This window comes from Myotis lucifugus, unplaced genomic scaffold (genome assembly GCF_000147115.1).
Source record: "Myotis lucifugus unplaced genomic scaffold, Myoluc2.0 scaffold_32, whole genome shotgun sequence".
Taxonomy (NCBI): domain Eukaryota; kingdom Metazoa; phylum Chordata; class Mammalia; order Chiroptera; family Vespertilionidae; genus Myotis; species Myotis lucifugus.
The window spans coordinates 7,500,479-7,513,870 of record NW_005871080.1 but is presented as its reverse complement, the minus strand read 5'-3'; the positions used below and the strand labels follow the sequence as shown (position 1 = coordinate 7,513,870).

The 13,392-nt window shown below is 36.2% G+C and overlaps 1 protein-coding gene across 1 annotated transcript in view; it reads right to left on the bottom strand.

Moving 5' to 3' along the window:
• LRP1B (LDL receptor related protein 1B) overlaps positions 1–13,392 on the bottom strand; it is a 1,324,618-nt gene that overhangs the window by 532,385 nt on the left and 778,841 nt on the right. The window contains exon 25 of the mRNA XM_023752441.1: positions 11,659–11,886. Within this exon, the coding sequence (XP_023608209.1) occupies positions 11,659–11,886 (228 nt within the window). The remainder of the gene's footprint in view (positions 1–11,658; positions 11,887–13,392) is intronic.

The following is a 13,392-nucleotide window of genomic DNA, read 5'->3' as shown; positions in this document are numbered from 1 at the left end:
TGTAGCTAAACTTTTTCCAGCCCAGTGAAGCATACCAACTTCTCTTTCAGGTAACTGTCAGCAATACAGCAGTAAATATCAACATGAAGCAGATTATTATTGTAGATCACGCAGGGAGAACAAAGGGTAAAATATTTAACTGCAGCAGTGTTTGACTATATTCTCTGCAGTGAGAAAACCTGAAGTCATTTTTAAGGTCCACCATTTCTTACTTCTTTTCAGTCGGCTCAAGTTTCTAAGCTTTCTAAATCTCTGTTTTCTGGCTAATGAAAAGAAAATAGGATTCCACTGAGTCTCTTATCTATCTCCTCCAGGACTTCTGTGAGGATCAAATGAGATGAGGCATGGGAAAATGCTTCACAGACATTTGGTTAAAGTGTAAAATGTTTCTACCTGGGTATAAAGCAAATCGTGTTTCTGGGCTGAAGAAAATGCAAGGAGACTAGTTGCTAGGGAGAGGAATCTAGGCATTGCTATGTGACATCATTATACAGATGGACACTTAGCAGATTAGCCATTTTATATATATATATAGATTAGGCTAATTATAGATAACACATAGGATTTCTGTGAATATTTTATTATATGATATGTATTTGTGTACCTTAATGCAGGGTGGAGGGCTACTTTGCCAATCCAAGGACTTAATATCTTCTCTATTTTTACTCTGGATTGCTTGGTATTGGCAAGAATAATGAAATTAGTTTTTATTTCCTCTAAAATACATGGCTACCCAAAGTAGTGTTGTTTTTTTGTGGTTGTTGTTTTTTGTTTTGTTTAGTTGTTTTTTTTTTGTTTTTTGTTTTGGCTGTCTCTGCTGCTCAAAATTTATTTCTGATTGAGTCCTAATCACATCCTAGAGAATACAGTGCACTGTTAAACTGGAAAGCTAGCCAATGTAATCTATTAATACCTATTTAGTCCTTGCCAATTATATGGTTCATGCTCTCCCAAATCTACTTCTATCTTTAATACCACAATAGCATCCAGTCTTTTTCCTCTTTTACGCAGTTGATTTAGTTGCTGCCAGGTTATTTTTCTAACTAGAGAGCTCTGGATCATGACCTTTGTTTGCCCCATGGTATTCCATTGCTTCCAGCCACTTAGAAAGTGATGTCTAAATTCCTTAGCTTGGCTTTCTATATAATATGAATATAACTACCTTCCCAATCATATTTCTCACTATTTTTAACAATTACCTTACATGTCAATCATATTGATGTGCTTTCAGATTTCCAAAGGTGTCCTGTCCTTTCCAACCTATAAGGAATTATCTGGCCAATGTCTTTCAATGTAATGTGATAGTTATTTGCTGACATATTACTACTATCACCTATACTTCTTGAGGGCAGGGTCCTTGCTAATTTATCTTTATAGCTCTCATCCTCAAATATATACAAATCACCTTCAAAATAAATATCATTAATGAACTGATGAGTACATTCATAACATGCACAATCTACAATTTTAAGATGTGTGAGCTGAAATCAATAAAAATATCTTAAAAAAAAAGACAATACAGAGGCTTGTGTAGCCATAGGGGCAAAACCTTGCAATGAGACTCTAGGGATTCGTGGATTTGTAGTTAGTTGCTCAGTTCAGAGGGTTCAGACCTTAAACTCACAAAGAGTAGGAGAGCTAAACAAGGACACACTCAGGTATTACCCGAAGGGTGTAAGTCCTCAGTGATGGGTCACTGGGGAAAAATAATTGGCCTGCTCCAAAAGGAGAATATTTTAAAATAAAATGTTTTTTAAATTATTATGTGTAAGAAACCAAGATGGCGGCATAGGTAAACACCGGAGTTTGCTGCCTCGAACAACCACTTCAAAAATACAACTAAAAGACGGAATGGACATCATCCAGAACCACAGGAAGACTGGCTGAGTGGAAGTTCTGTGTAAGATAAAGAAAAATGAGTGGAATATTTTAAAAGAAAAATATGCTTTGAAATAATCCTAAGATATAAATGAGAACCAAAAGTAACTTTTACATAGTTTTAAAAATACAATATATATATATATATATATATATTTAAAAATACAATATATATATAAAGTATCAGGGACATTAACTAGCAGCTTAGGCAGATTAACTAGTGAACTGCAATGCAAATCGAAGGACATTAGTCAGAGCCAACACAGAGAAATAAAACAATCAGAGGAATTGGAGGTTACAATGAACTATCTTGCACATGTAGTCAGTTTCTAAAGGCGGGGATACAGAGACTGGGTTAGAGAAAATGGTAAGAGAGAACATTTGAGGGTGTTTTGTTTTCTCTCCAGGTTGATGAAAGACATGACCTCATAGGAGGCACAAGACTCTTAGTGGCTAAATAAAAAAATATTGTCATGAGGAAAAATAAAACATGAAAAGTAGCTAAAGAGAAAAGAAGAGAAAAACACCTAAAAGGAATAACAATTAGATAAACATGGAGGTTCAATATAGCAATGAGGGATACCACAAGATAGTGGAATGATATCTGGAGAAGATTGAAAGAAAACAGCTCTGAACTTGGAATTTATAGTCAACACAATTATTATACTATAACAACAAACACCCAAATAATTTTCTTTACAAAGGGGCACAGGACTTGAATATACATTTATCCAAAAACAGATATAGAAATGCCAGTATGAAAGGACGCTCAGCATCACTAATCATTAGGAAATGCAAATCGAAACCACCATTAGTTACCACCTCACACTCATTAGAATGGCTACTAAACAACAAAACAAATTTTTAAAAGAAGTTAGAAAAAAACAAGTGCTAAGAGGGATTTGAAAAAATTGGAACATGTGCGTGTATTATTGGTAGGAATGTGAAATGGTACAGCCTCTGTGGGAGACAGTATGGCAGTTCCTCAAATAATTAAAAATAGAATTACCTTATGATCCAGCAATTCCACTTTTGGGTAAAAAGTCAAGGACTGCATAATGATATTTTGGTCAAGGACAGACCGCATATATGAAGGTGGTCCCATAGGATTACAATGGAGCTAAAAATTCCTGTTACCCAGTGACATTTTAGCCGTAGTGACATCACAGCCGTCTAACGTGGTGGCACAAGGCATTGCTATTTTTTGCTGTTCTCAGTCTATTGATAGTAATGCTATTGGATACAAATGCCTGAAGGCACTCACCTGGGTCCTGGTGAGCTTTCCACAGACACTTCCCCTCTCTAAAGCAGTGGTGCAACTGGACAGACCCTTTGGGTTCTTATTACAGTTGTAAGACACCCTTGAGCAGTAACCATTAGCAAACCTTGAAGTAAAAAAGTTTATTACTTACAGGCTCAGAAATGCTCAGTGCACACCAGAAGGCACACAGTAAGGTTGGTGGGGAGAGCACACTGCACACAGGGTCCTGGGCTTTCACTTTTTTTGGGATCAGGGATGGGTCCTTGGGTTTCAAGGACTCACTCTTTATTGGTGAATTTGAAACATAAGAATGAGAATTTAAAGCACAAGAATAGAATAAAAAGTACCCTAAATAGTTAGGGAAATCAACCAAGATCTCCAAAAGAAGGAGCCTCGGCCCAGAGAGGTGGCCTGATTCTTTATCTTGTGCAGCTGACAATGAGTTCCTTCAAGATAGCTTTCCAGAAGGGGATGCCTCTTTGAAATGGGTGTGTTAAGCAATCAAAGCTTAAGTCAGAGCTCACACTACCATTACCCACATGTCTGTGGTGGGTACTGGTGCAAACAAATCTACTGCACTACCAGTCCTGTGAAAGTATATCTCATACAATTACAGTTGTATACTATACCATCCAGGTTTGTGTAAGTACATTCTTTGATGTCTGGTCAATGATGAAATATCCTAATGACGTATCCCCATGGTTAAGTAGTGTATGACTTTTATACCCAAAAGAATTGAAAGCAGAGTCTCAAAGAGATATCTGCACACCTCTGTTCATCTGAGCACTTTTCACAATAGCCAAAAGGAGGAAATGATGCTAATATCCAACAACAAATGTATGTATAAACATGTGAAACATGTGAAATACGATGAAATGTTATTCAGTCTTAGAAAGAAAGGCAGTTCTGACACATGCTACAGTATGGATGAACCTTGAAAACCTTATGCTGAGTGAAGTAAGCCATTCACAAAAAGACAAATGCTATATGACCCCATGTATATGAGACACCTAGAGTAGACAAATTAGACACAGAAGGTAGAATGGTGGTTGTCAGGGGTTGGAGGGAGGATGGACTGGGGAGTTGTTGTTTAATGGGTATAGAGTTTCAGTTTTGCCAGAAGAAGTCTTCAGGAGATTGGTTGCACTATGTGAATGGACTTACATTACTGAACTGTATATTTAAAAAGTGTCAAGATGATAAATTTTATGATGTGTATTTTACCACGAGTTTTAAAAGTATCTTTCATAAATGAAGGCTAAAAATCTTTTCAGATTATAGATTATCATTAAACTATAGGAACATTAAAAGATGTAATTCAGAGAGAAGAGAAATGATCACAGAAGGAAGGCCCAAGATGAAAGGGGTGAGGGATAAGAACAAAAATTGGTTAACATGTAGATAATTCTGTATGCAAAAGAACTGCTTGTCAATACTCTTATTTATGTTTTTCCTATGAACTGGACCTACTGACATGAGCATCTTGAGGGTGAACACAAACACTTTCTACAGGAAATTAGGCATGCCTTCAAAGGAGATTCCAACTAACTCTCTCCTCTCTCTCTCTCTCTCTCTCTCTCTCTCTCTCTATATATATATATATATATATATATATATATATATATAGATAGATATTTTTATATGCTATACAAATTAATAATACATCCATAAATGAATGATCCAACTTAAATATAACATTAAAAATACTTCAGAAGCCTTCTACGCTCACCCTAATTTTACGCCCTCCCAACTCTTGATTTTGTAAGTTTTAACAAATATCTCAAATCTTTATAATCTTGCTATCTCTTAATGCCCTAGCCTATAATTATTCCTATCCAACTTACTGATGATAAAGCAAGCCTCCTTCCTTTATTCTCATCTAGATCCATATCCCCAACATCTTTCCAACTATCTGGTCAATTTCACCGCACTCCATCATCAGGATTAATTACTTCTACAACTGCCATACACTTGGTGTCCACACCTTCTTATACTTCTCATTATTCTAGTCTAATTTTTATTTCAGATTTAGAACATTTCTATAACTTTCTACTTGTATCTTTACCTATGGTTTCTCACGTATCCAAACTAACTTCCCGGTATCCACCTGGTTTATCATCCAAAGAGATTGAATTACCTGCACACATCTGTAAAAGTCATCAGGGGCTCTCCATTACCTTGTGGGGAAAAAATAATAATAACAGCTCATCCCCCTGTTATAAGACCTCCTGTATTCTTCCATCATGTTAACCTTCTACTTTACTCTTCTCCAAGGTCCAAAGACCCCTAACTACTTCCTCTTCTTTGAAGTGTCCAGGCATTTGTGCCTACTGACATCTCAACCTGGATAGATTTTACTACCATTCCCCCCAAGGCCTAGGTAGACTACAACTTCCTAAGTGGGAACTCTGGTAATCCCATGTACCCTAAGAACTCAGTGCTCCCTGTGAGAAGTGGTTTACACCCATATTAAATGCCTCATTTCATTTATCCTTATAATTTAGTTAATTGTTTAACTCATTCTTTCATCAGATATGAAGAGCCTTGAGATTATGGACTGTCTCAGTTAAATAATAGCCATTGCCCAATCCATTCAATGTCCCAGATACAGAATCCAGGATATGGTGTTTAAAAAAAAAAGCAAAAAAAAAAAAAAAAGCCCATGGAATAAAATTAAATAGCCTTATATGTTTCAAACTAAAAGATAATGAATAAACATAGAAGTATGTCTTATTTAGCAACTATTGCTCTAAACTAGAGACACAGTTCTCAAGGGGATGACATTTATGTGTCATTTTTTACTTTCTTTTTATTCCTTTAAAAAAAATCACAGATGTTGACATTCTTTCACCAAAAGGCCTCTTGCATAAAAGTAAAAATTGAAAATTCTATTCAGGAATAGGCAAAACAACAGATGTTCCCCTTCCAAACTTTCTACTTTAATTCATAGCCTGTTTCTGAAATCTAGCTCTCACTGTTATTACTGACCTGTTTTCATTTATTTCATTCTCTCTGGGGCAATTTTCACAATAGTTTTTATTTTCTAAGCATTTTTATTACCGGGTAAAATTAAACTTGCAAACTAGAGGGAATGAATGAATCTTTAGTACTTACTGACAAACAATTGTTGGCAAAAGTAGATAACAATTTCTAGTACTGATGGAAATCTAATCTGAAATAGGTCCAATTAGATTCAAAGTTACATTGGGAATTAAATTTTACATAATGTGTTAAAATATGTGTTTTAAATGGCTTATATTTTTGCAATTTAGAAAAGCATATGATTATATGATAATTTCTTAGCACATACGAGAATATTCTTTATAGAAATAAACAGGTACACTTCAAATTCATATTCATTTTTTATTCATTTTAACTTCTGGCTAACTCATCCTAACTCTTTAATTCATTCAGATAGTAATGGCACTTGCCTAAAACTGAGTCCTTAATTTTTCAAAGACAAGCAATTTATACTTTGCCCTAGAATAACCAGATACATCAGACGTCTTTTCCTATTTAAAAAAAAAAAGTGGTTCTATTGACAATGGTCTGGAATCTCATAAAGCTGCCAACATACCTCTGAAAGCTTTTCCTTAATATTTCAGAATAAACAATGAAAGCATGTGGTCTAACCCTGACTCTTCACCCAGGTACTACTAGATGAGCTCTGCAGAGTGTACCGCGTGTATATTAAGGGAACACTGGAAAACCATGTAATGCACAAACCTTGTCATTATATTAACCCTTCAGTTCCCCACCTTACTGAGTTTCCTTATGTGTAAAAGAAAGGGAAACTTAGTGAAAAAGAGGATAGCGTAGGACCCAACAGGCCTAATTCAAACTTGGATGTAAAAAAGCTTTTCTGTTTTGTAAACTAAACAAAATGCTTCCTCATTTTTAAGAGCAGAAAGTAGCATTTACCTCAAAGCACTGTATGAGGAATAAAAAGTATATAAAATAAAATAATGAAATATACAAATCTGAAAAGTCTATATTACCCCTAACTTCTATTAGGAAATCTAAGGTATATTAATTTCTTTTTTTCTTACTATGTCAATTACAAGAAATACTTGAGAGTTTTGGGGGGAACCTTTTATCCAATAAGGTATTATTCTGGGCAGTACACAGTACTCAAGAGGCAATAGAACTAGGGACTATTTTAAAAAGACAATTCCTAGACAATTGGGATGAAGTCCTGAGTCCTCTTATTATAGAGTAACTAGAGGCCTGGTGCACAAAAATTTGTGCACTCAGCGGGGAGGGAGGGGCCCTCAGCCTGGCCTGTGCCCTCTCGCAGTCTGGGACCCCTCAGGGGATGAACACCTTTTGGCTTAGGCCCGCTCCCCAGGGGATTGTGCCTAAGATGGCAATCAGACATCCCTCTGGCAACCCGGCAGCCCTCGGAGGATGTCCACTTGCCAGCGGGGAGCAGGCCTAAACTGCAGTCGGACATCCTTAGCGCTGCTGAGGAGGCAGGAGAGGCTCCCACCACCACCACTGTACTGGCAGCCATCAGCCTGGCTTGTGGCTGAGGAGAGCTCCTCCCATTTGAGAGCGCCCTGACCACCAGAGGGCAGCTCCTGCATTGAGTGTCTGCCCCCTGGTGGTCAGTGTGTGTCATAGTGACCAGTCATTCCCAGTCCTTCTGCTGTTAGGGTCGGTTTGCATATTACCCTTTTACTATATAGGATAGAGGCCTGGTGCATGGGTGGGGGCCGGTTGGTTTGCCCTGAAGGGTGTCCCAGATCAGGGTGGGGGTCCCGCTTGGGTGCCTGGCCAGCCTGGGTGAGGGGATGATGGCTGTTTGCAGCTGGTCACGCCCCCTTCAGGGTGGGGGTCCCCACTGGGGTGCCTGGCCAGTCTGGGTGAGGGGCTGAGGGCTATTTTCAGGCTGGCGGGTGACTGAAGCTCCCAACCTCTCCTTTTTTTCTTTCTTTTTTTTAATTCTTGGATTTATTTACCTTCTATGGCTGTCACTGGAACTGAGAGCTGGCTTTAGCTCTGAGGCTCGGCTCCAGCTCTTAGACCTCGGCTGTTGAAAGCAGGTATCTGGGTTTGTTTGGCTTCTATAATTGAAACACTGTTGCAACTCCAGCTCTGAGGCCCGGCTGGCTGAAAGCAGGTTTCTGGGGTTTGTTTAGCTTCTATAATTGCAACATTGTTTCTTAGAGTGCAGCTTAGAGGCCGGCAGCAGCAGGCGGGGAACCTTGGCTTCCTCCATCACTGGAACAAGCAAGCCTCCTGTTCGCTTCAGCTGCCTGGCTGCCGGCTGCCATCTTGGTTGGCAGTTAATTTGCATATCTCACTGATTAGCCAATGGGAAGGGTAGCGAAGTTATGGTTAATTACCATGTTTCTCTATTATTAGATAGGATGAGGATGACAGAAGCTCTAAACATGTAATCCTAAGTGTGAATTTGTCTCTATCTTTTACTTACATTTGAAGCAGAGTTTGAGCTGCTGTGAACTTAAATTTTCTCATCTACAGAACTGAAATAATTTTAATAACAGGTTTTCAAGATTAAATGTGATAATGGTATTTGTCACATCAATGCCAGCTAAGTCATTCATCACATTGGAAAAATATACCTTAGAACATGAATAACTAAAAAATATTTGGGCCATTCAGTTACACTCAAGTATAAGAATTAGTTGTCCCCAGAAAGCAGGGCTTCAGTCTATTACAAGAACATTTGCCAGGAATTGTTATAGCCATTCATTTCTTCTTAGAGTAAAATTACCTTTGTTTTTGTAACGATGCAAATATACATATATATGTATATATGATATAATTGTGCATAGATATTTGTTAATTTAGACAATGAATGTGCCTGTAGTCATGTATTAGTATTTATCCTTACACAAAGTATACCTACAAAAACCACTATGACAAATAGCTCATGTGGGGAATACAGAAAGTAAGGACAACCTAGTTTTTCAGGATATGGAGAATGGCAAAGCAAGCAAAATGTTTCCAGTCTCCGTCATGAAAGCTATCCCTAAAGAGCCCCAGTGATTTCCTCAGAAAATGCTCTGCTTGGGGGAAAATATAAAGGCTGGTTTGGGGTCTGATTTTTGAACATGGTTTCACATTAGACTTAGTTGAAGAGAAAGTAGAAAAGAAAGTATCTCAAGAAAATGTCCAATAGAGGAAGGCTAGTTGAAGAGAAAGTAGAAAAGAAAGTATCTCAAGAAAATGTCCAATAGAGGAAGGCTAGACGTAAGAAAATACAGAGGCCAATAATGTAAGAAGTAAGAGAAAGGTCTGAGAGTCACTCACAGGGAATTTAAAAGATGAAAGGATACAATAAAGTACAATTATTGGCAGGAAGGAGAGACTTTGATGAGTTCAGAAGCTGAACTATCAAAAGTTCATCTTAAGCTGTTCTATTAATAGAAAGATATATCAGTCCTCAAAAAAGGTTTCTCTGTAGAAGACAGAAAAAAAGGAACGCCATGCAACTTGTGGGGTTAGAAATGAGAGAATAATGCTTCTACATTGCTCTTCTTCTTCAACCTTCATATTCAATTGAATTACTTTTTATTTTTATTCTTTGATATCTCTATAATCTTTCCGCATCTCACTAGTTGGTGTTTGCACTCTAGTCCAGGCTTCTATCATCTCTTACTAAAATCACTATACCGACCAACTTACTTGTCTTGGGAAGTTCACTGCTCACCTACCAACCCACCCCTGATCTCTTAAATCTCTACTAAACGTAATAGCTATTATGACCTTTTCCAAAGGCAAAGCTAATCATGTAGCCGCACCCTCCTTAGAAGACTTCCTTGGTTCTCACTATTTTCAGTATTAACATAAAAATCAACAACTTATCCCATAAAGGCTGGCATGATTTAGTTTCTATTTCTTTTGTTCCATCAGTTTGTACAACACATCCCTCTCATTCTGGGCTCCATTCTATTCATATACTAGCTCTCCTTCAATTACTTACCCTATAGGAAATATTCCAATATTTGTAAAAATGACAGTTAATTATGATTGATCCTAAAAAATATATGTATTATTAGTGAGAAAATATTATTGCTTAAATTTTGTTTAAGAATTATACATACAATCTGCTAAATGGAATTTAGTCCTTGTGATTTTTTTCAAAGATAAACTCACCAAATTACTCATAGTTACTAATCTGTTATTAGAGACAGAAAATTGTTCCCCCAATTTTTTTGAAGTAGAATCTTTATTACCTTATAAAATTAACAGAGCTTTTGAGGGAATATTTAAAAAGTGTTGGAACAAATTTTTATCAGACTGTCAGTTTTGGGAGGCACCAATGCCCTTTAACTGGTCTCTTGCGATTTGTAATGACCATTACCTAGGCAGTCTTTTAAATCTAATCTAACAATGATTATCTCACTATGTTCCCTGATAAATATTCTGCAAAAGAAGAAATCTTTGCATTCACTTTTTTTTTTGAAAGGTTCTCCTCTTATGGCAATTTTGAAATAAATATTTGAACAAGCTTATAACCAATTCATTCACCTTGCTTTAAGAGTACTAACCTGAGAGCTAGCATAAATAAAAGTGCGTTAGTGGTACTCAAGCCAGCTTTTAGTATTATGTGTGGAAACTCTTGAAAAGCACTGTGGTTTTAAAACCTGTACTTACTGCTTTCTTTAAAAGATTGATTTATTGCTCAAATAAGTTCTAATTTTCAGTATGCTTCAAAGCATAGGAGTTTAAAATATCTATATGGATTACTGATTATCCTGTTCTCCATCCTCCTCCAAATCTCTCTATTATGCTTGGGGACATGAAATTGAAGAGAAACACTTTTTTATTTGTTTGTTTGTTTGTCTTTGTTTTCCCATTTTGCAGTCATAGCAAACAGCAGATGCTCAATTAAGATTCACTCAATAAAGTAATAACTGATCCAGAAATCACAATATACCAAAATTTAAGCAAAGATTAAGATAATTCAATGCTAAATATTTACATTTATATGTATGTCTCACTTCAGCTATGTTTTCTCCTTTGGGAAAAGTTATTATTATTTTTTAATGGCTAATCCAACAATATTTACCGAGAACCTATGATTCAACCTGTTGGGCCGGGAGGTGGATAGGACCAGGTTCCCTATCTCATTTGTGTAGTCTAGTTCTATAGAATGATATGCAAAAGGAAGTTGATAATAAACTTGAGTCAGAGGGGGAAACCAGCCCTTCCCAATAACCTATATTTTTATGCAAATATAACTATGCCCCATTAGCAAATAGGAGTCTTTTAACCTGTTTATTTAGAAATCTGTACATTTTAAGGAGATCTGTTCTGGAACTTTTTCTTCTTGTGAAACTAGATTTGTAGTTATCACACTATGTGCAACATAATTATAACATCCCACGATTGTTAGGACACAGCATGTTATTACATCTCTGAATAATCAGTTCCAACTTAATTAACAACATAGAATTGGATAATAGGAAAAGAGCACAAAAGAGCCTTGTGCTAATTGCTAAGTGAATAACACATTTTTTAAAAATTGTAACGTGAAAATGTTTTACCTCTTGAAATAACAGTTTCTAGTCCAGTTCCATTAATAAAAGCACGTTTAATGGTTTGTGTTTTAATATCTGTCCAGTATAAACGTTCTTCAGATGCATCGAAGTCTATCACAGTAACATCATCAATATCAGGGACCGTAAATGCCGTGATAAAGTTAAAATACGGGTTGTCAATATCCACTCCTCTGATCTCAGAACGCCTTGCGTAAAGAAGAAATTTTTTCATTTCTAGAAAAGAAACAGAAATAAGTGCTTTTCTCTTATAAGCTTGGCAAGTTTGAAGCAGTCTTGGAATTCTAAAATAGTACTTGATGATTTAATAGGTTTTTAAAACCATATAACCATAATCATGATCTGATGGAAATATTAAAGCAGAAATGATTTACCTATTTTTAAATTAAAGTACTTAATAGAAACAAATGTAAAATAAGTTAAGTCATCATTTTTCTTGAGTTGGAAATGCCAATAAATTCTCAATAACTGATTTGACTTTACAATTTCAAACAAACTTACTAAAATGCATGAACTCTACAATTGTTAAACAATCATTTTATCTTTATGTATAATTATACAAATATTGCATTGCATTAAATGGTTTTTGAAAGAATCTAAGAACATTTTTGCTATATTATTATTGAATGGAAGAAATTAAACATGACTTTTAAAAATCATGTTTAAATTTTCCCTCTCAAAATTAAGGTTCAAATAATGTTAACACATGCTTTGTTACAAGTTTCTGTAAATCTGTAGTACTAATATTGTGAGGCATTGTATCATTTTTACTTCCATAGGCACCAATCGGGCACTGAATCTGTGAAATATTAGTCGATTAAGTAGAAAGAGGAGTCACAGATATTTTATTCTTTTGTTGTTGGCTGTGGGGTTATTGTTGTTATTTGAGACATGTTATTTATAATAATAAAAGCATAATATGCTAATTAGAACAGATGTCCTTCCAGATGAAGCCAGGGCTGCAAGGGAAGCCTGGGTCTGGGTGCCAGAGGAAAGCTGGTGCAGGCAACCAGGGGGAGGAAGGCCTACTCTTGCACAAATTTCTTGCATCGGGCCTCTAGTAACTGTATAAAATCAATTAAATCCACATTTGCCTAAATTCCTGAATTAAGGTTTTGTGAGGACATTCTTGCCATCCTTGAAAGTAATTGCTTTGCAAATAAATGGATAAATTAACCAAAATTAAAGTAAAACAAACCAGAAAAAAACACCACAGTATAATTTTCATTCACACATTTTATTACCTTTTTATGGGTTTGTTTAAATATTTTTAGAAACCTTTTAAAGTTATATATTTTACTTCATTTCCCCCCTTCCGGTTAATAATCCCCACAAAATGACGCAAAAGTGACTGCAGAGGAGCAGGCGGAGATCAGCGCTGCCATGTGCCTCTTGTTATGCAGGTTCCTGACATCATCATTTTCTGATAACGCACTTTCACATACATAGCTCCCTGCTTTGTAGAGATAAATTCTGCTAACACACCAAATGCGAAAGTTGCAAGAAAAAATGAATAAGGTACTAAACAGCAAAGTGCGGAGCATCACGTATTTTAAGAATGTGTCCCTCTCCCCAAAAGTAGATGAATCATCAACGGTCTAGAAATAGACCACCCCGCATGTTTCTAAGGACATTAAAAACTTCTTCTGCTTTACCTTGAGGGAAATGTAAATGCTAATACACTTTGAGAGAATTCCATTTGAGTTTTAGTTCAGAACTTTA